The sequence below is a fragment of the Pteropus alecto genome, unplaced genomic scaffold (assembly GCF_000325575.1).
Source record: "Pteropus alecto unplaced genomic scaffold, ASM32557v1 scaffold74, whole genome shotgun sequence".
In the NCBI taxonomy this organism is placed as follows: domain Eukaryota; kingdom Metazoa; phylum Chordata; class Mammalia; order Chiroptera; family Pteropodidae; genus Pteropus; species Pteropus alecto.
The window spans coordinates 1470786-1490840 of NW_006436291.1; the positions used below are offsets into that span (position 1 = coordinate 1470786).

The 20055-nt window shown below is 49.7% G+C and overlaps 1 protein-coding gene and 1 pseudogene across 6 annotated transcripts in view; one reads left to right on the forward strand and one right to left on the reverse strand.

Moving 5' to 3' along the window:
- Positions 1–9185: 9185 nt before the first annotated feature.
- LOC112480503 lies at positions 9186–9304 on the reverse strand (annotated as a pseudogene).
- Positions 9305–9651: 347 nt separating this feature from the next.
- The window catches only part of CUNH10orf143 (chromosome unknown C10orf143 homolog), a 24129-nt gene continuing 13725 nt past the window's right edge, over positions 9652–20055 (forward strand). The window contains exon 1 of one of the 6 annotated variants that reach the window (XM_025047557.1): positions 9652–12539. In XM_025047557.1, the coding sequence (XP_024903325.1) occupies positions 12423–12539 (117 nt within the window). In that variant the 5' untranslated portion in view covers positions 9652–12422. Of the gene's footprint in view, positions 12540–12781; positions 12939–20055 lie in introns of those variants that run through there. The other 5 variants (XM_015590195.2, XR_003046616.1, XM_015590193.2 and 2 more) reach the window with 5 other exon arrangements.

Below are 20055 nucleotides of genomic sequence, written 5' to 3' on the forward strand. Positions count from 1 at the left end.
GGGCGGGGCTTCCGGCCGAGCTGGGGGCCAGCGCTCGGCTCCTCCGCCTCCGTGGTGATCCTGCCTTCGGGGCTCCCGGCCGCGTACGTCCCCTCAGCTCCCATTGCCGCTGGGGAAGGGTGCGCGTGTGACGTGCGTGTAAGTGAAGTCAGGTTCCAACGTAACGAAACAGAAAATAACTTTGCACCGAGCTGGAGATGGATGGGAGGTCGGGGAAAGGGGCGTCGCGTCGTCTCGGAACCTCTACGCTGACCGGGAGCCTGGAACTCGGGCCTGCAGGACTGGAACCCGCGCCTCCGCGCGCTGGGCGTCCAGCACCCCAGCGGCGCACGCGTCACCGGAGCGTTGTGACCTCGGAGCAGCACGGCCTTGGTTGGGGCGCCGCCTCCCGGCCCCGCGGCCCGGCTCCACGACCCCCGCACCTCTCCCGCGGGCCCGTCGCCGGCTGCCCTTGGAGTCCCCCTAATGTTGACTCGCCGGGCGGTGTCCTTCCCCCACACACTCCCTGGCCTGACCCACCTCGTCCACGCCCGGTCTCCCACTCCACCGCAAGCCCCTCCGCCCCCTGGCCCGGCAGGCGTCTGCTTTGGGGAGGGGCGGTTTCCTGGAGGTCCCCAGACCACACCGGGCCTCCCCTCCAAAGCGCCGCTGCTCCCGTAGCTGCCATCCTGCCGAAAGCCGTGCGCCCACCCAGACACGAGGGGCTCCTGCCGGATGGCCCTGGGCTTCTGGACCCGCCTTGAGGCTGGGCCGCATGGAGCCTTCCCTCGTTTCGGGGCACCTGTGCCGCTTCCACCACGCGCGTGCCTCGCGGTGCTGGAACGGTGCGTGTCCCCTCCAGCAGCCCAGTTCGCATCCGGGGCAGGACCTGCCTATCCTGGTGCCTGCATTAGAGCCAGGCCCAGAGCAGGTGCTCAGTACACGCTCAGAGGTGCGTACAGCTGGTGAGGCAGTGGGCTCCGGGAATTTCAAAGATTTAGTAGTAGGAAAAAAAAGTAACATCTCGTTAATAGTGTTTATATTAATGCATGTTAGAATAATATTTTGGGTTTTATGAAATATTAAATTTATGTATATTTATTTACCTTTTAATGACGTTACTAGAAAGTTTTTAATTACATAGATGACTTTCATTTTGTGGCTCACATGGTATTTTCCCTTGGCAGCACTGATCTAATCGAAAGGAGCTTGTTACATGTGTGCCTCACCCTGAGAAGTAGATGTTCCTAAAACGGTAAATTACAGTATTTGAAATGCACTGGGAGAGCCACAAGGAACTTTGTATCCTGATTGTGGTGGTAGATACACAAACCTAAACATGTGATAAAATTGCATAGAATAAAATGAAACTGGGAAATCTGAAAAATATGTGTGGATCGTGTGAATATCCTGGTCGTGATGCTGTACCACAGTTTTGCAAGATGTTATCTTTGGAGAAAATGTACAGATCTCTCTGTATCGTGACTTACACCTACATTTGACTACGTTATTTTAAAATGAGGGTTTTTTTTAAGTACAGAAAACCTAGAGATTACTATTTAAAAAATGCAATGCAGCATGTTGTGAAACAAGACTATGCTCCAAAAATTGTTTTTAAACAGAATTACATTTAAATAAAATATAAGTATAAAAAGCTGAATGTAACATAGGTAAAGGTCTTCAGAAGAATGTTCCCCAAAGTGTTAGGAGACCTTGCCCCCCGAGAGTGAAAATAGGGGAGTTTTAAAGGGAAGACCTTCACTTTTTACATTATACAAATTCTTAGTGTCATTTGCATTTTTTCAAAGAAGAGAGACTGGCTTTGTAATTTAAAAAATAATGAAATTTTAATGCACCAGGGAAATGTACTATATGAATCTTTAAAAAAAAAAAAAAAGCAATAATCACCCTTTGAATGTGGCTGTTTTAAAAATCCTGATTTTTCCTTTAAATAGAATTTGCCAATAGCAGCACAGACCAGCCACAGAACACATTTCCTACTTCAAAAAAAAAAAGAAAGAAAATTCCAGGACAACATCTCCAGTTACCACTTTTTGGTATCTACAGGCCTGACAACAGATGACCTCTGAACTTTAAAATACTCTGATTTGAGCAACAAAGAGTCCTCCCCTCAGCCTTGAGCCCCAGCCACATTATAAATAACAGGTATATAAAGGTACACGCAGATACATAGTGCTTTTCAGCCTTCCAAAGTCCTTGCACACATGCCAGTATTTATCATTCTGTGCTCCCTTAAGCCGATGTAAAAACATCACTGCCTACATCGCTTTGTAGCTAAGGATACTGGCCAGGCCCACAGCAGGGAAGGGCCAGCCAGGACTCACCCCTGGGCCTCCCCTTGGGCCTCAAGCTCTTCTGGAGAGCCCAGGCCTCTCAGGCTGTTCAGGCCCCGAGGGAAAATCTCGCCATGGTCCTACTAAACTTGTTTGGCCTGTTACAGAGTTCTCTGGACTTGGTTTTTCCTTTTGCCCAGTTAGTTAATGCTTGAAAGCTCCAAAACAAAGGAAAGCAGGATCCTGGGCCTGGTTGTGGCCTGTGGGGTTCACCCAGGCACTGACATTCTGTTGACTCCATAGGTAAGCCTCATTCAGCCACAGCCTATTCCCTCTTTGGAGAGGTGCCCCCCTAGGGAACCCAGTGACACTTCACCTAAGTGTCCTCTGGGCAGGTGCCTCTCCTGGGCTCCCAGGACCCTCTCAGCCAGGAACCAAGAACGGTTTTTCCAGGACAGCAGCACAGCCCTGAAAAGGATGGGACAATCCAGTTTCTCCCAGGGTGCAATGTGGTACTTCAGGGGTCAGAGCATGGGGACCCGGAAGCTGGGGCTCTGGGTCCTTGGGAATGAAGCCCCAGTCTGGGCAAGCCAGGCTCCAGAGATGGCTGCAGGGGCCTTCCCGGCAGCAGAGGGGTGCCCTGCTGTCTGAGTGACCCCGTTTTAACGAGTGTGTGCTTCTGTGTGTGTGGGATTACTTTCTGGCTGATGACAGCTAACACTGCTTATAAACAGGCGAGGGAGCCTCATGGCCATGCCCTTCTGCTGCGGCATTGTTCATGCCTGTGGCCAGCAGGGAAGGTGTACCCCGCGCGGGCACCGTGCTGAGCCCCAGGTGGGCATGTGTAACCCGGAGTGGAGAGGGATGACGTCAACGGAGACAAGGACTTGGAATCACATCCCCGGCTCGTGGCGTCTTGGTACACCCTTCTGAGGAGCCGAGGGACCCGGGTACTAGAAGGGAAGTGACGACGGCACATCTAACGGGCGAAGCACAGGCGCGGGGCCGTGCTCAGCCCCAGGTGGGCATGTGTAACCCGGAGTGGAGAGAGGTGACGTCAACGGAGACAAGGACTTGGAATCACATCCCCGGCTCGTGGCGTCTTGGTACACCCTTCTGAGGAGCCGAGGGACCCGGGTACTAGAAGTGACGACGGCACATCTAACGGGCGAAGCACAGCACTGAAGAGTGTCGTTCTTCTGGCAAAGTGGCCGACGTTTCCTGTCTTTTAAGAGAGACCCTTAAATTCCAATTACTCTGCCACCCAAAAGAGCAGTTGAGAATAATGGCAACTGGAGGGAATGAATTTCCTTAGGAATTTCACTGCGAGGAGATTAAAGGAGCCCCCCACAGAGGAGCAGTAAGCCAAGCACAGCAGATGTTCACTGGAAGGGGACGTGTTCTGATTTCTGTCCTTAGGCTGCGAGGACATCGTTGGGAGCTACTAGAAAAAGCATAAATGACCCCCCACTGCCGAGAACTTGCAGGCAGGGCTCCCCAGGAGGAGTCCAAGCCTGGCTGGGGACACCTGAGCCCCCACAATGCCAGCTCAGGCTCTGTCCAGATGGCGAGAGGCCCAGGGGTGCAGTGGCCAACATACACTCGCCTCCCTGGGAGCCCCCAACCAGTCGACCAAAGCCCAGAGCAGTAGGCCTGGACTAGGTTCTCCTAAGCCCACTCCGGTCCCCGCACCCCAGCTGGCCACCAACCCGGGCACCACCCTCACTGAGGGACCACCAACCAGGACACAGGATGGGGGAACCGTGAGGTAGACACTCCGCATCTTAACCTCTGGAGCCCTCCGCGGGATGTCACCCCACTGTCCATCAGCTCCGGTGGCCCCAGGAATGGGCCTTGTGAAAGGTGTCTCATAGACCACGTTGAGGTAAACCGGACACTGGGTCCAACCACACAAGTAGCCCTCCATCTCCATAGCCCAGGGCCAACCTGACAGCCGGGATGCTCCAGCCATCACCCCGATAGCCAAGGACTAGCCCGGGATCAGGAAGCAGGGAGGGCCGAGAGGGTCCCTCTGTCAACCCTTGGGAGCCAGAACTCCATCAGGCCCAAGTCACCCCACTTGCTGAGCTGTCTTCCCTACCAGGAGCCACTTTTCCTGGAAGAGCTCCATGTATACGTTGGCCATCAAGGTTGTTTATGCTGTCATAGCTAGATTTTTATTGGTTGTATTTTTGCTGTACTTGCTTGAAAAATAATTATTTTCAAAGAAAGGAAGAATTACATATCCAGTAAACTAAATAAGACTCATGTTTATTAGGCACCTCTGACAGCTCCTCAAACGTGAAAAAAGATCTCGAAGCAGCGAATGGACAATTTATGTGCAAGTTTATTTGTAAAACAGATTTCAAGGCATACTTCATCTTGGCTCTGCCAATAAAAATACATTCTATTTCTTTTCAGAAGTGTGTTATCTGACGCTTTCCCAGTAACCCAGTTTCCTGTAGGAGATAAGACTGCCTGGATAAGCAGGTGCCCATCGGCCTCATCTGAGGTTCGGGTGACTATTTTGGGGTTGTATACGTGGGGGAGAAAAAAATGTGACCGCATTCCATGAGGTAGTCTCTAGAAGAAATATAAGAAATGTAGTTCACAAATATTAATCCAATTGCTTCGATCTCCAAAAACACTTTATTCAAAATCATTTTTCAACAATTGATCAGGAAAAAAATTCATCCTGAGAGTTGACTGCCCATTTTCCATTCTGTACATAAATTCTAATTTTCTCTCACCCACCGAGGACCTGACAGGGTGGCTGGCAGGTGTGGGTTGTAGAGCTGGTTTCCGGGCTGTAGGTGGCATCAGCTGCCTCTTCAGGCTGGAAAGGAGCATCCTTTGTTGAGTGCTTTCTTTATTCACCCTAAAGAGGCCACAATTCAGAATGTGCACACACTGACGCTGGATCTGTAGACACTCTGCTGATCCGTGGAACATGTGCTTTTTCTCCCTGCCCCGCTGGCACGTAACACCTCCCACGCACGTAACACCTTCTCCCCCGCACGTAACACCTTCTCCCGCGCTTCCAGCGGCTTTGTATCCGGATCCTGTGAAATTTACCAAGGCCGCAGTGTGCGCGTGGAAGCCCCGCCGGCACGGGCGGGGGCGGGAAGGAGGGATTGTGCACGTTGTCGCTTGCGCACACTTCCACGTGCATCCTCGCGAAGGACCAGTTCCCCTTGTGATGACTCCAGATGCAGATGCCGGGGCTCTTGATCTTGAATATTCGCGATCACCGCGTTTATACGCAGCGGCGTGCTGTCTTGAGTTAAACATGTCACAGGAAAACACTGCCGTGTGCGTCCACGTCTGTGTCTTTATTTTCCAGGTACACTTGGACTATATTTTCTGCGCTTGATTGTAGTTCTTGTTTCAAATTTTAGAATTAAGGACCCAAATGAGTTTGTCTCAGATCACAAATAAGATCGCTTATAAAGCCAGAGGAATTCTTTTCTTAATTGATTTATTTTTAGTAAATAAGCATGTGTTTGGCAAACGTTTCTGATGTGTACTTATTAAAATTTCTCATGCACACACGCGCGCACACACACACACACACACACGCGCGCGCGCACACACACACACACTCCCCTCCCCCATCTCCCACCCACCCCGCCCCTGCCTGGAGCACTTGCCACTGTCACCAGTTTCTTCTTCTTACCAAAACACTCCACGAATTTCCATATTCATACATATGGATATCATTGCTTTTCCCTCAAATGGCAGCACAGTATACAGCCGGCTCTCCATCTCTCTGTGGGCTTTTTTCTCTTTTTTTAATTTTAAAAAGTTAGATGTTTATACAATCCGTGAGGTGATTCCCCCCAATGACTCTAGCACCCACCTGGCATTACACGCTGCCATTACAATAAGATTGGCTACATCCCCTATGCTAAGAAGTTGTGACCAGGCAAGACCCTTCAGGCCGTGTGGCTCCAACCGGTCACATCTCCACAAGGACCCTTCCAGACACTGGGTCCCCACGTATGTGCCTCGCACGAGCTCATGGGTGTTCCATCCCGCTGACCTTGGTACTCTCACAGGCAGCTTTTGCACAGAGATGCCACCTCGCGGAGTGGACGTCTGGAGTGTCCGGCGGGCACCGTGAGCAGAGCTGCCCCTTCCTGTCTGTGGGAGGAAGTCAGAGTCCAGAGATGTGAGAGCACTGAGGACACACGCACGCCCCTTAAAGACACAGCTGTGCCCAAAGGACAGAGTTAATCCCCAGTTCTCTCACATGGCAGAGGCCTCCCCGACCTGGAGGGCTCACCGGTTTAGCCTTAGTTAAATCAATGGCCACCACAGTCTTACGTTTGCCACAGTAGCTCAAAGGTGCCACAGTGTCTTCCTCCTCATTCTCTCTCTCCTCGAAAACATAACAGTGACATTTCCCCCAGGTGCAGGTCAAAGGAATAAAGAGTAGTTTTTTAATTATCTGAGGTCTGTATTCCTGAGCCTCTTCCAGAGCTGTCCAGCCTGGGCTGCGTGATGCTGGCTGCCACAGTGGCCCCCGCTCAGTCAGTGGGGAGGCCCCCGTGGCCGGGTGTCAGCAGCTGCTCCTAGGGAGGCTCAGGGACACTTCAGGAAAGTGGCGACATAAGAAAATAACCCTGAACAATGTGATCAGTTGGGATTTGTTTCAAATTCTGCAAGGATTCCAGTTCAGAGGGTCTCCGAATGGGTCTGCCCACTTCGATTTCGATGGCTGGGATGATTTTTCTGTGGAATGATTGCTGACTTTAAATTCTTTCCTCTAGAACCAAACAAATAAGAAAGGAAAAAAGCAAACCACTGAGTTTTAAATGATGTGCAGGCCCTACGCCCTGTAGGATGCATATGAAGTAAACGGGTCAGTACTTCAGGTTCTCACGATACCGCAGCAGCAGTTTAAGTGTCTGGTTGCATCCTCCCATCAGAGCGAAGCGAAAACCTGCTGGCGACTCCATTCTTAGCCTAAGACTTCAAGTTAGTGCCTATTATTCACTCATTCCCACGAAACACGTGCGCTTGATTTTAATCGGAAGACATCTCAACGCCAGCAGCGCCTTGGACTTCCGACTGCGGCGCCCATTCTCTTAGACTAACTATGAAGAGCAGGAGGAGGGGGAAAGTCTTCCCGTGAGCAAGGACAGATGTGCAGGACCCTGAGATGGCCAGCTGTTGCTGTCCCGGGTCTCGGGGAGGGGCGGGGACACGGTGCTAAGCCACGCTGGCCGGTCTGTACAGACAAGACAGGACAGCTCTGCCAGGCGTGCGGCCCGCTGCCCAAGGCTGGGTGGGACGAGGCAAAGAGCCGGGTCGGTGCAGGGCGTCCTCAGTCAGAGGCAGCCTGCGACCCCCCCACACCCTCAGCCCCTCCTCGTGGAGGGTACCACGTGGCCTCATCTTCTAAACCGATGGGTCTTTTCCTATTAAACACTCAGGCCTTCCTCCCACACTAATGGTGACGGGGACGGATGCTCTCTCACCCACTGGGGAGAAATGTGTATTTTCTCGTTTCTGTACATTCTCCATCACTGCGTCACAGTTAGAAGTGACTGGACCCCTCTTCGGGCTGCACTTGTCAATGGATTCCTGGCCACCCGGTTCCCCCTCCCTGTGAATCAGGTCATTATCTCATTCCTTGCCCAGAACCAAGTTTGTATTGGCCATATCTGTATTAACCCTACAGAACTGTCCTTTTATGATGAGACATAAATATTAAAGAACAGTGTTCCGGAATGCTTGATCACTGCCACGGCAGGAGAAAGCAGAATCCCAGATGAGCCGAGGCCTGTCTGCTGCTACTCTTAAATGAAACGTCCTGTTTTAAAGAACAGCCATCCAATCTTAAACACTATTCAGTGATCTCGTTGGAGGAGGTTTGTCTCTTATTTATCGGAGGAGGTAATATGTGAGTTTGCGTGCCTTTGCTTTTGTTTTGTAATTTCGAACAGTCAGAAAATATTGCATTCACTGGCAATCAATTTATTTTGATTAATAAAAAGGGGTTAATAAAACCCCCCTTAGAAATAAAAAGGTGAACAGTAATATATCTTTCATGGTGCTTTCTTTCGGCTGTGCATAGAGAGAGCGAGGTTTTTTGACTTCTCCCCAATAAGTCTTCTCTCCTTATTTTCTATACCCAGTGAGTCATTTATAATCCTTATTATTTCCAACCCACACACTAATGCGGCATCAGTCATATCTCCATGTGCCGAGGTTTCTCTGTAGTAGGCTGAGAGCTGAGAGGCAAAGCACCCTATAACTTATGCGAAAACACCTGCCAAGAACGGATTATCAAACATAACCAATGTGACTTCATGCACTTGTAAGTGAAAAAATTTTAGGATGAAATATAAAACATGCTAAAATTTCCATCTATTGTTGAAACATAGCGTAGCACAGAACGTACAGTGGTGTCTGCCGTTTAAGAAACATTAAGGAGAGAAGCAGGAATAAGTTAGAATGAGATACAATTAACGCTTCCGGTCAAGCCTAAACCTATTGGTTTTAGGAGGCGTATTTGTGGTTTATTAATATTTTTATTTATCTACGGCACCTATGAAGAAAATGCAACACGACAGAAAATCCTTGCCTTCTGCGTGTAGTGAGTGTTCACAGTTACTGTAGCGGGTGGATCGGGGCATAAGCTTTACCCAGGATCATGTAAATCCCTCACTGGGCTGGTCATAAAGTCTTTCAATAGTAAATAACGATCTATTTTTGGTCATCCCCGAAGAGCACATTTACAAAAGCAGGAAATAATTCAGGGCACTAGCTTAGATCACGATGGTCTCCATGTAGAGAAATTATTATTATTATTATTATTATTATATTTTAGGCGAGGCAATCCTTGGTTGACCTCACAGATTGCAAGGACCTTGTCAGTTTGCAATCCCTTATTTCTATTTTTCATGCTTACAGCACCTGGTCCTCCTAGGTGGTCTCCCATCCAAGTACTAACCAGGCCCGAACCTGCTTTGCTCTCGAGATCAGATGGGATCGGGCTTGTTCAGGGTGGCATGGCCGTAGACTAGAGAAATTATTTTGAAAGTTTAAAAGCAGTAGGGCATTTTATTTTCTGCCATAATAAAATAGGCCATATCATTATGAGGATTACATTTAGAAAATCTTATACTGTCTTGCCATTAAAAAAAAAAAAAAAAACAACCTGGGCTAAAATGACATCAGAACAAAGCTGTGACCCTTTGCAAAATGAACACGTGCTGACCGTCCAGGGAGAAGAGCACCCTCCAGACCCTAGTCCTCCTGGGGTGGGGCGCCCTGTCCACAGTGAGCGGGCCGTGCAGGCTGCCTGTGCGCTGCAGAGAACCCCGAGGCGGAAGACGAGGGCCAAGCACGGGCCCTGGCGACAATCCCGACCCGCCACTCTTGACTAACATTTTTAAAGTTTTCAAAAATGTGAGACAGTAAGAAGTTAAATATACTGGGTACAATAGGAGAGGTTAGTATGCATGCGTGAGTGGTACCCAAACGACTGATGTTTGGTAAACTGTGCTAAGCTACACTGCATCTTTCTAAATATACCTATTGCTGTTTATAGTATTAGAGAAAAAAGTACTCATGAGGCTTGTCAAAACATAGCAAGGCAGACTTTATTCAGGGGGACCATGACAGGTATAGGGACCATCGTAATGGGGTATGCAGTAGGGGAGTGATTAGGGTCGACTCCGAATATAGGGCCAAGTGGGTATTTACAGCCAAGGAGCAAGGTCGGGGGGGAGGGTAGGGTCAGTGATAGAAGATTGCGAAGAGGAAACATCAGAGTAAGGGGGGCGTCCTGCTAACCACCCAAAGAGGACTCTTGCTGAAGGCAGGCTAGAGTAATGAGACATCACCGGGAGAAGGTGAGGCATGAGGACCCCATCAGATCTCAATGGCCGGGGGTTCTAGTTAAGCTGACTTAGCACGATTCTTGCTAAAACTGGACAATGTAGAGACGGAAGCCCAGAATTCGGGGCGTAGTTTAGAATTCAGAGGAGCCTGGGTAGAGTTTGGCCAAGGAGAGGTTCTGTGGCCAGTTCAGGGGCTAAGCTCCGGCCCCCAAGCCCATTCCCCAGTGGCGGTCTCTAGCAGAGGTAATAGTACAGGTGCACAATAGTATCGTTTCAATTCTGAAATGCAAACGTTCTGAAAATCAGAAGTTTCTCCTGAAGTTTGGAGTAAACTAATTTGAACTGATCTGAGCATTTATAGCCTTTAGATGTCCCACTTAGGGTGACTATTTGTCACACATCTTTGCTTCAGAACTATTGTGTTTGATTTTAGGCTGTTGTCCCAGACCCCGCTGGAAATGTTTTATACAGGGTTATATACTGCAAAAAAAAAATGCCCCAAATTCTGAATTCTAACACATCTAAAAACAAAGAGGTTTGCCCCTGCCCAGCTTTACTGAGATGTAATTGATATATAACACTGTGTAAGCTTAAGGTATACAACATAATTTGATACATGTACATATTGCAAAATAAGGTTAATTAACACATCAACACATTTATCGCCTCATATGGTTACATGTGGCGAGAACTTTTAAAACCTACTCTTAGCAACTTTCAAATATACAACACAGTATTGTTAACCATAATCACCATGTTGTACATAGTATGTTACCCTAAGATGATACCTATTAAGAGGGGTTATTGGTGGCTAACTGGGTTAAAACTTAAGAACAGAGCCTACCAGTTGGGCCTCTGCAAAACCACACTTCCGAGGAGAAGTCTGCACCAAGTTGTCTGCCCGTGGAGCCAAACTGCCCACCCACACTGTGTTCCTGCCAGCTGAGCCCACTCTTATAAAGGAGTTCCTGGAATTATATTTCAACCAATATGACTGGGACTTTCCCCAGTTGGAGCTGCTACAACCACAGTCCCTATCAACTTCACTGACCAATCAGGACGGTGCTTTTTGGGCCAATCAAACTGTGAGAACTTGGGAGTCTTCAGTTGCTTGAGGACAGACAATCAGGGACCACGAGAGGGGACTTGTCTCTGTAAGTCAGCTCCTGTGATTTGAAAAAGAAGTATTTGCCCCACCTCTGGAGGGTGCTTGCTCCAGGACCTCTCACAGCCTCCTCGTTCCTTAGAGTTCATCTGTAACGCTATTGAGCTATCCCACACCTGTGCTGCTTTTACGGCCCTGCTGTGTTTGCACAGAAGTTTCCTTCACCGGCACCCCAAATCGGGGATTCAAGTTGGCACTGAATTCGCTCCAATGACCATCGGTTGACATTACTTGCCCAGAACTTACTTATCATTCTGGAAGCCCCCAGGGTTTCTGATACAGCATGTGCACTAGTGGCAGGATCAGTGCTAGGAGCACAATGGCGGCACCGAACCATTTGCTGAGCACTCCGTTTGTGTCAGGCATTGTTCAGAGTACTTTATATGTAAATGCCTCGTTTAAATCCTCACAGTACCCTGTTAGTCATTATCTTTTATAAATGAAAACGGGCAGACTAGCTACTTAATTTGCCACCGATCATGCTGCAGGCATGCCTGCCCAGCTGAGTAGGGCTTCATGCATTTCACCAAGTTAATAAAGGAGCCTTACGCTGCAGCAGAATAGTGAACAGGAAGGAACTCTTCCCCAGAGCCCAGCCCCTAACAGACCTCCTTTACTTCCCACTGACGAAGCTAGGTCACCGCCCATCGTCAGCCAAAGCAAAAGACTGGCTTAGACCCACTTTAACTAATCAAAGTGGGTCCCGGGGCTGTGCCCACGCGGTGGGGAGGGTGGCAGGGTGCGGAGACGACCGAACCTGAGCACTTTCCAGCCTAGATAGGTGTGAACAAACTCCAAGAACCGAGGAGCCGGAGCGCAGTGCAGCTCGGCCCAGCGCTGGACGGGCCCAAGCCCGCGGTTTGCGAAAAGTCGGGCGCAGGGACCCTGCTCTCGATGCACATGGGCCGAACCCCACCCCCGAGAGAGCGGGAGGAGGCCTCGGTTTCCCCTTCTGGCCAACCTGCAGAGAAGTAGGACGCCCACGAGTCTCCGACCCGGAAGCCACTGTGCACGGGGGAAAACCTGGCTAGAGACCGCAGCACGCCGCGTAGCCCCAGGGTCCCGCTCCCAGCGGAAGTGAGGCCGCCAGCTCTGGACTACAACTCCCAGACTTCCCCCGCAGCCTCGCCCATGCTGATTGGCTCCCTGTGCCGTCTACCAGCCAACCAGCCACGGGAAGACGACCGCACGGGGCTCGGTGACCAATCACAAGAGCGAGGAGGCGGCCGCTTCTCCAGCCGATCCAAGGTCTGTAATCAAAGCGTGGCGGGACCCGTAAAGAGTAGGTTCTTCGGAGCCTCACGGCTGATTCAGTGATCGGAAAGATGATATAGTCCGGCACTGTTTGAGAAATAATGACCTGGGGGAAATGTCTCCCTCTATCTGGAAGACTCTGGTCTCCCCGACTCCTGCCTGCGGCACTCACCGGTAAGACTCACGCGGTCCTGCGGAGCCCCGCCCCCGCCCCTCATTGGCTTCCCTGGGACACGTGGGGTAGGGGGCGTGGACGCGGCGCCGTGGGCGGGGCCAGGCCTCAGGTGTGGATGAGTAGTCTGCGGACTCTGACCTGTGGGCCAAATGGACACTCTAGCGCTGGGCCGCTGGCGACGGCGGAGGCCGGAGGAGCTGCAGGTGCCGGGGGATGCGGTGAGCCCCCCGGGGCCGGGGCGTTAGGAACGGCAAGGTGGAATCCGTGGGTGGGCCCTCAGTGGGCTTCGCGTCTCCCGGCGGCCCTGTCTGGGAGGAGGCCTGTGGGGAGCCGCCCGCGCCCACTTTTGGGGCGGAGCCCGGGATGGGCGGGGCCCGAGTAGCGGGCTCTCTGGCCGCGCCTGCGCAGACGTGCGGGACCCTGCCGCCGCCGGGCCCGTAAGCTCCCAGGGACTGGACACCAGCGCCCCTCAAAAGTGAGTGCGGCTCCCTGCAAGGCCTGAGGGACTCGGCGCGTAAGGCCAGGTGGTGCCCGCGCTCTGCACGCTGCGGTTCCAAGGGCGGGCGCTGGGCTGGGTGGGCGGGGGGCCGAGATAAGCAGACGTGTCAAGCCTGGGGTGCCTTGTGAGTGCTAATTAAACCACCGACACCGGTTAGTTCGTCACGGTTGCTGTGACTGTTGAGGGATGCTGCGTGCGGCCTTCCGCGGACCGTAGTCTGGGCACATGCTCTTGGCAGACATGTCTTTCCTTTACAGCCACTCACGGGTCCTTGCCTTCGGTCCAGAGATGACAAGCGCCAGCTGCTCGAAAGGGCAGGTGATTTCGAGTTGGGATCTGAAATGTTTTTGATGCAACTGTGGAAATTTAGATGTGGATAAATCGTGAGGTTCCATCTGCCATTTTCACCGTTTCTTGGTCTGATGAATAAGCTGACCCCAAATGAGGACCCGAGGGTATTTTATATCCACTGCGCTCTAACTTTCAGACCTACCTTTGCTAACACCTGAAAAATTGTAAAGTAAGCAGCCCTTGTCAGCAGAACCGCTTAAACGTGGATGGCTTCACCCCATTCCGGTAGCCCTACGGGGTCTAACTTCCACAGTGAGAAAATTCAGGAGCGTTTTCTTGGTTCGCCGTGTAGGATGGAGGTTTTACAGCTCTTCCGCTGGGTGGGATCCCCTGGGGACCTAATGCGGACCGCTGATGATGCAGACCCCGAGGAAACTCCGATTTTGTCTTTCTGAGGTCACTCTTCACTCGAAATACTTGTAACCCACTTCTCCAGAAACAAGTTAATTCTCTCATTTTTAACGTTAGTAATAATCTGCTGAGATGCTTCGCACTGTCTGACTGCAGCCATCCTACCATCCTGATGAAGGAAACTTATAATAATTCATCTTTGCTTATAACTAATACACCTGCTCATGCTGCCAACTACACATAGCCTCGGTCATTTCTCATTCTTGGCAGATTTCATATGACCTGGAAAAGTCAAAACAAGGTTGGTATCGGTCAGGAGGCAGTTTTCCAGGGTTGGGGGCTCTTGTAGGTGTCAGGCTCAGCAGTGACCCTGGAAGGACCGTGACTTGGAATCTGCTTCTTTAATTACTAGGTGCTCAGACCCAGTGAGGCACACAGTAGGTGTTCGACAAGTACTTTTTGGCTGAAGAACACGTGAGGGCGTGTGCAGGTGTTTAACTGGGAGGCACGCTGACTGTGCCGCCGGGGGTTTCAGACGACCACTTGTATAGGAGAAATGACCCTTCGACCAGTGAAGCCCCAGTGGTGTGCCCTGTCACCGCCCTTCATCACCTGGACTGTGGCTCCCGCCTTGGGGCTCGCCCTTGCACTGACCAAGACCGCATCCTTTAGCTTTCTTCGGAGTGTACAGTGAAGCGACTTCTCATACATTCACGGTTGTGCAACCATCACCGCCCAGTGTTAGGACATTTTCATGGCCGTTTGTAGTCACCCCCATTCCCACCCAGCTCCAGCAGTTGCTAATCTACTTCCCGTCTGTCCACGTTGGCTATTTCTGCGTTTTATGTAAATGGGATCATATGATATGTGGTGTTTGCCGCAGGCTTCTTTCACGTAGCTCACTTAGCAAGATGCTTCTGAGGTTCATCCGTGATGAAGCATAGATCAGTACCTTGTTCCTTTTAATTGCGAACTAATATTCTGTAGTGCGAACATGTTGCATTTGGTTTACCCTTTCATCAGTTGATAGGCATTAGGGCTGCTTTTCCTTTTTGGATATAAAAAATAGTGCTGAAAATTGGGAACATTTACGTATAGATCATTGTGTGGACACGTTTTCATTTCTCTTAGACACCTAGGACTGGACTCGCCAGTTCCTGTGGTAAGTTCGTGTCTCACTTTCTAAGAAACTCCCAAACTGTTTTCCAAAGTGCACCCCACCGGGGACTCGCGCGGGTTCCGGGGACTCATGAGGGTTCTGGGGACTCGTGAGGGTTCTGGGTTGTCCACTGCTTCATCCCGTCTGTCTTTTTGATGACAGCCACATAGCCATTTCAGTTAGATATGAAGTTGGTATCTACCAGTGGCTAATGATTTTGAACATCTTTTCATGTGCTTATTGATTACTCATATCTTTTTTGGTCAACTGTTAAAATTTTTTGCCCACTTTTTTTAGAGAGCTTTATTTACGTGTAATTTGCGTAATTAAGGCGCATGGATCGGTGGTTTTCAGTATATTTATAGAGTTGCGTAAACATCACCATAATCTGATTCAGAACATTTTCCTCACCTCAGAAAGCTACCGGGGACCCATTAGCAGTTACTCCCTGTTTCCCTCCCCGGCCCTAAGCAACGGCCAGTTGACTTCCCGTCTCTTCGGATTTCCTGTTCGGGACAGTTCACTAAATGGAATCCCAGAATACTTACTATTTGGCCTTTGTGACTGGTTTCTCCCACTTAGCATGGTAACGTTGTTGAGGCACATCCGTGTTCAAGAGGGTATCAGCGCATTCTTCGTCTTTGTCCGTAACTGGCGTTCCATTGTCTGAGTAGGCCACAGTGTGCGTATCCATCTATCGGCTGACGGACATTTGGGTTGACGCTTCTGGGATTTTATAAGTAATGCTGCCTAGAACATTCATACACACGTTTTGCATGGACATACGTTTTCATTTCTCTTGGGAAGATACCTAGCTAATTGTGGAATTGTTTGGCCGTATAGTAAGTCTATGCTTAACATTTTGAGGAATCACCAAACTGTTTCCCAGAGCAGCTGCCCCCTTTCCATCCGCACGAGCGGGGGGCGGGGGTCTGACTCCCCCACATCCTTGTCAGCACTTGTTATCATCTCTTTTTGATCGAACCATTCTAGGGTGTGGGGAGTGGTATCCCATTGTTTGTAATTTTCATTTTTCTAATGTCTAAAGATGTCGAATACCTTTTCATGTACTTATTGCTATTTTCTATATCTTTGTTGGAAAAAATACTACTCAAATCCTTTGCTCATTGAAAAATTGTGTTGTCTTCTAATTGAATTACAACTTCTTTTTATATCCTGGATACAGATCCTTTAACATATGTATGATGTATAAAATTTTCTCCCAGAATGTGGCTTGACTTTTTACTTTCCTAATGGTGTCTTTTGAAGCCCCAAAGTTTTGGATATTGATGAAGTCTAATTTATTCATTTGTTTCTTTTCACGGATCATGCTGTCGGTGTCATATCTAAGAAATCTTGACCGAACCCAAGATCACAGATATTTTCTCCTATGTTCACCACTGAAAATGTTATGTTTTCAGCTCTGATGTTTAGATCTCTGATCCATTTTGAGTTAATTTTTATAGATCATGTGTGATAGGGCCCTAAGTTCCTCCTTTCGCATGTAGATATTGGATCGAGCCAGCACCATGTCTTGTAAAGAGTATTCTTTTTCCATCGATTGTCTTGGCATCCTCGTCAAAAGTCGATTAACCATAAACGTATTTTCGCTTCTCAATCCTATGCCTTTGATTGTTATGTTTATCCCTATTCCAGTACCACACTGTCTTGATTATTGTAGACTTATATTGAGTTTATGTTGCATTAAGTTTTGAAATCTTTTTCTTATATCGTTTAGTTTTTAGTGCTTCTTTAGTTGTATTTTTCAGCCTTATCTCCCCGGTTGGACTGAAAGCTCATTGGTGACCCAGCTGTCGTTTCAGATCACCAGGCCAGCTATGGGTTTTGGACTTTGTGTTCCTCATTTATGAACTAGAAATAAAATTCCCCGCCCTTCCTATGGCACAGAATTAGTGGGAGGATCAAATGAGAGAACAAATGTGGAAACGTTGTAAACTGTATTTCACGATGGGAAGGGATGCGTGTTATGCTCCACCTGTTGTAAGTAAATTTGTATGTCTGCTTTCTTGAGATCCTTAATGTTTCTTAAATTAATTTTTAATAAGTTTATCGGGGTGACATTGGTTAATAAAAATATAGGTTTCGAGTGTACCATAATAACATGTCATCTGCGTATTATGTTGTTTGTTCACCACCCACAGTCTCCTTCCATCGCCATACATTTGACCCCCTTTGCTTCCTCCTTCCCTCGCTTTCCTGGTAACCACTAAACTGTTGTTTGTGTCTGTGAGTTTTTGTTTGTGTTGTTCATTTGCTGCTTTGTTTTCTGTTGCACATGTGAGTGAAATCGTATCGTTCTCAACTTTTTCTGTCTGACTTATTTTGCTTAGCATGATCATCTCGAGATCCATCCATGTTGTCACAAACGTGGCAGTATTTCGCCTTTTCTTACGGCTGAGTGACACTCCGTTGTATATATGTATCACATCTTTATCCAGTCATCTATCGAAGGATGCTTCAATTGTTTCAAGATCCTTATGTTTATTGGGGAGTATTGTGCTTGGTAAATACTGCAAGCGTAAAATTAATTCTCAGTAAGTCTCGTGTGTACATTTCTGTCCTTTTCCTTCAATGAGAAGTGAAAGTGGGGTTTTTGCTCTCCCGTGCTGTCTTCCTCGGATAACCGGCCCTCGTAGAAGTAAGCAGGCGGTGCTACTTGTGACCACTGGCTCACTTTGCTTGTCTCCTCATAAACTGCCTTCTCTTTGCCAAGCTGGATGGGTCAGGAGTGTGGGCGTGCATAGTCAGTTGAGGAGTCTTAAAAAATGGTCACAGCTGGGTAAAGCACAGCATCTAGATGTTCAGACCCATTTGGTGAAGGTCTTGTGTGCTCTGATACCCTGGGAGTCGAGAGCAGGGACCTTGGCTTCTGTCCTCTGTAGTTGACACCGTGCCAGGTTTCCATGTGTTGGAGAGTGAACCTCCCAAGTGCAAGGTCATTTTCCACATAAAAGTGTCACCAAGGAGGACTCTTTGCTTGATGGAAACCATGATCCTTTTTTAACTGGCATCCGCGGGGCCCTGTTAACCCCGCTTGGGGCGTTAGCGTCCGCCCCGCCCGGTGTTGCCACAAGCCGACTTTCTCTGCTGTGGTGGGATCCAAACGAAACTGAGCCAGAAAGCCTCACTCAGCGAGCTCTCTGGCAAGGGACTCAGTGAACCAGCATCGCACGTTTATAATGCAAATGATCTTCCACGAAGCAATGAAAGTCCTCCGAATACCTTCGAAATGAAAGGGGCGCGTGCGCGCGTGTGCGTGTGTGCGTGTGCATTTGCGTGTACGTGTGCGCGTGTGTGGAGCGGGGAGACCACAGCTGTGTTGCTGAGCTCTAGTGGTTTGCGTTGGGATTTTAATTCACAGAGTATGTGCTTAGCTCACATATTAGCATATATTTTTATATGTTTAATTCAGTTTAATTTTTAAGAATGTGGCATTTTCTTGCTGTGACTGAAGAGAACACGCAGTGCTTTTCTGTCATGAAGCTGCTGTCTTGGTCGTCCTCCTCCGCATCCTCCCCACAGTAGACTGAGAAATGGGTTTGGAGCGTGGAACGTGCCCGAATTTCGCCCCACGGTGCTGGCACCCAGCTGCGCCCTGTGCCCTGTCCCCTGCTGGTCGCTGGCCAGAGCACACAGCCTGGGCTCTGTAAGGGCTCGCCGCCATCGGCGTGGGAGCCAAGCTCCGGGTCGCGCCTCTGCCGCTGTCCAGCCTGCCACCCTCACGCAGCTCAGCGGCTCGCGGGGGAGACTGTCCCTGAGGCAACACGCCCTGTGTTCTGCATTTTGGCTCCTGCATCTTATCCATTCCTCTGATTCGTGTGCCTGTTTCAGTCCTCTCTGGCGAGGATGCTGTTCGGGTGACCCTCTCAATTATTGCGAAGCGATGGGCTCTTCGTGTGTCCTCGGGATTTGCATTTTGTTTACACGGTGCAAATGTCTTTTTAGTTGGGCGGTACATCCTCACCTGCCTTTATGAGGAGGGAGTGACAGAGTGAACCATGCGACGTGAGCATCCAGAGTGAAGCGCTTGTGCAGCTTGTTTTCCTCTGGTCCAGGCCGGTCCCCAGGAACCGGATTGTTTGCCAAGTGCGCGTACAGCCAGTGCCATGTGCAGCCCACCCTCGGCATCCACAGTAAATGGCAGAAAACATGAATAATTTAATCTACTGAGCTGGCCGAGGGCCCCCGAGCAGGTGATCCCTGCATTCCCTGGAGGAGCCCAGCCCCCATCCAGCACCTGGTGTCTGTGCATCTGTGGGGGCCTGAGTCCTGGCCCCTGAGCCACCTGAAGAGTGCTGGCGTGTCCCCATGGGTAATCACAGGTCTGCTGACCTTGATGTGCCAGGTGTTATGCGACCCCACACAGAATGGTTGGAATGTGGTCCCAGAGCCTTTTAGGTTTTATCTGGAGAGTGTGGATTCTTCCTCGCGGTCACCCACCCGTGCCACGCGCTTTCCTTTCTGGCAGGTCCGATGCCATTCAGCAAGGGCAAGGGAAATAACAGGACTTTTCGTGGCCGACTGTGACATCACTGATGGGGAAAGTTGAGACCTGAGACCTACGTATAAAACGACGTGGAGCATGTGTATAGTATTTCCACTCCTACAGCGCAGATTATTAAAAGTTGACAGTAAACCAGTTTTAACACCTTATGCCTCTTAAGTGTATTGATAACGTCGGCTAATGACATTAATTAAATCTCAGGTGTACAACTTCATAATATGACATCTGCGCGCTCTATTACATGCTCACCGCCGGAGTCTGGTCTCCTGTCCCCATAGATTTGACCCCCTTCGTCCTCCCCCCACCTCCTCTTCCCTCCGTTAACCACCTTTCCGCCGTCTGTGTCTGAGCGTGGGTTTTTTTTCCCTTGCTGCATTCTGTTTTAGATCCCGCGTGTGAGTGAACACCACCGTCACACCATTCTTGTCCTTTTCCATCCGCCTCATCGCA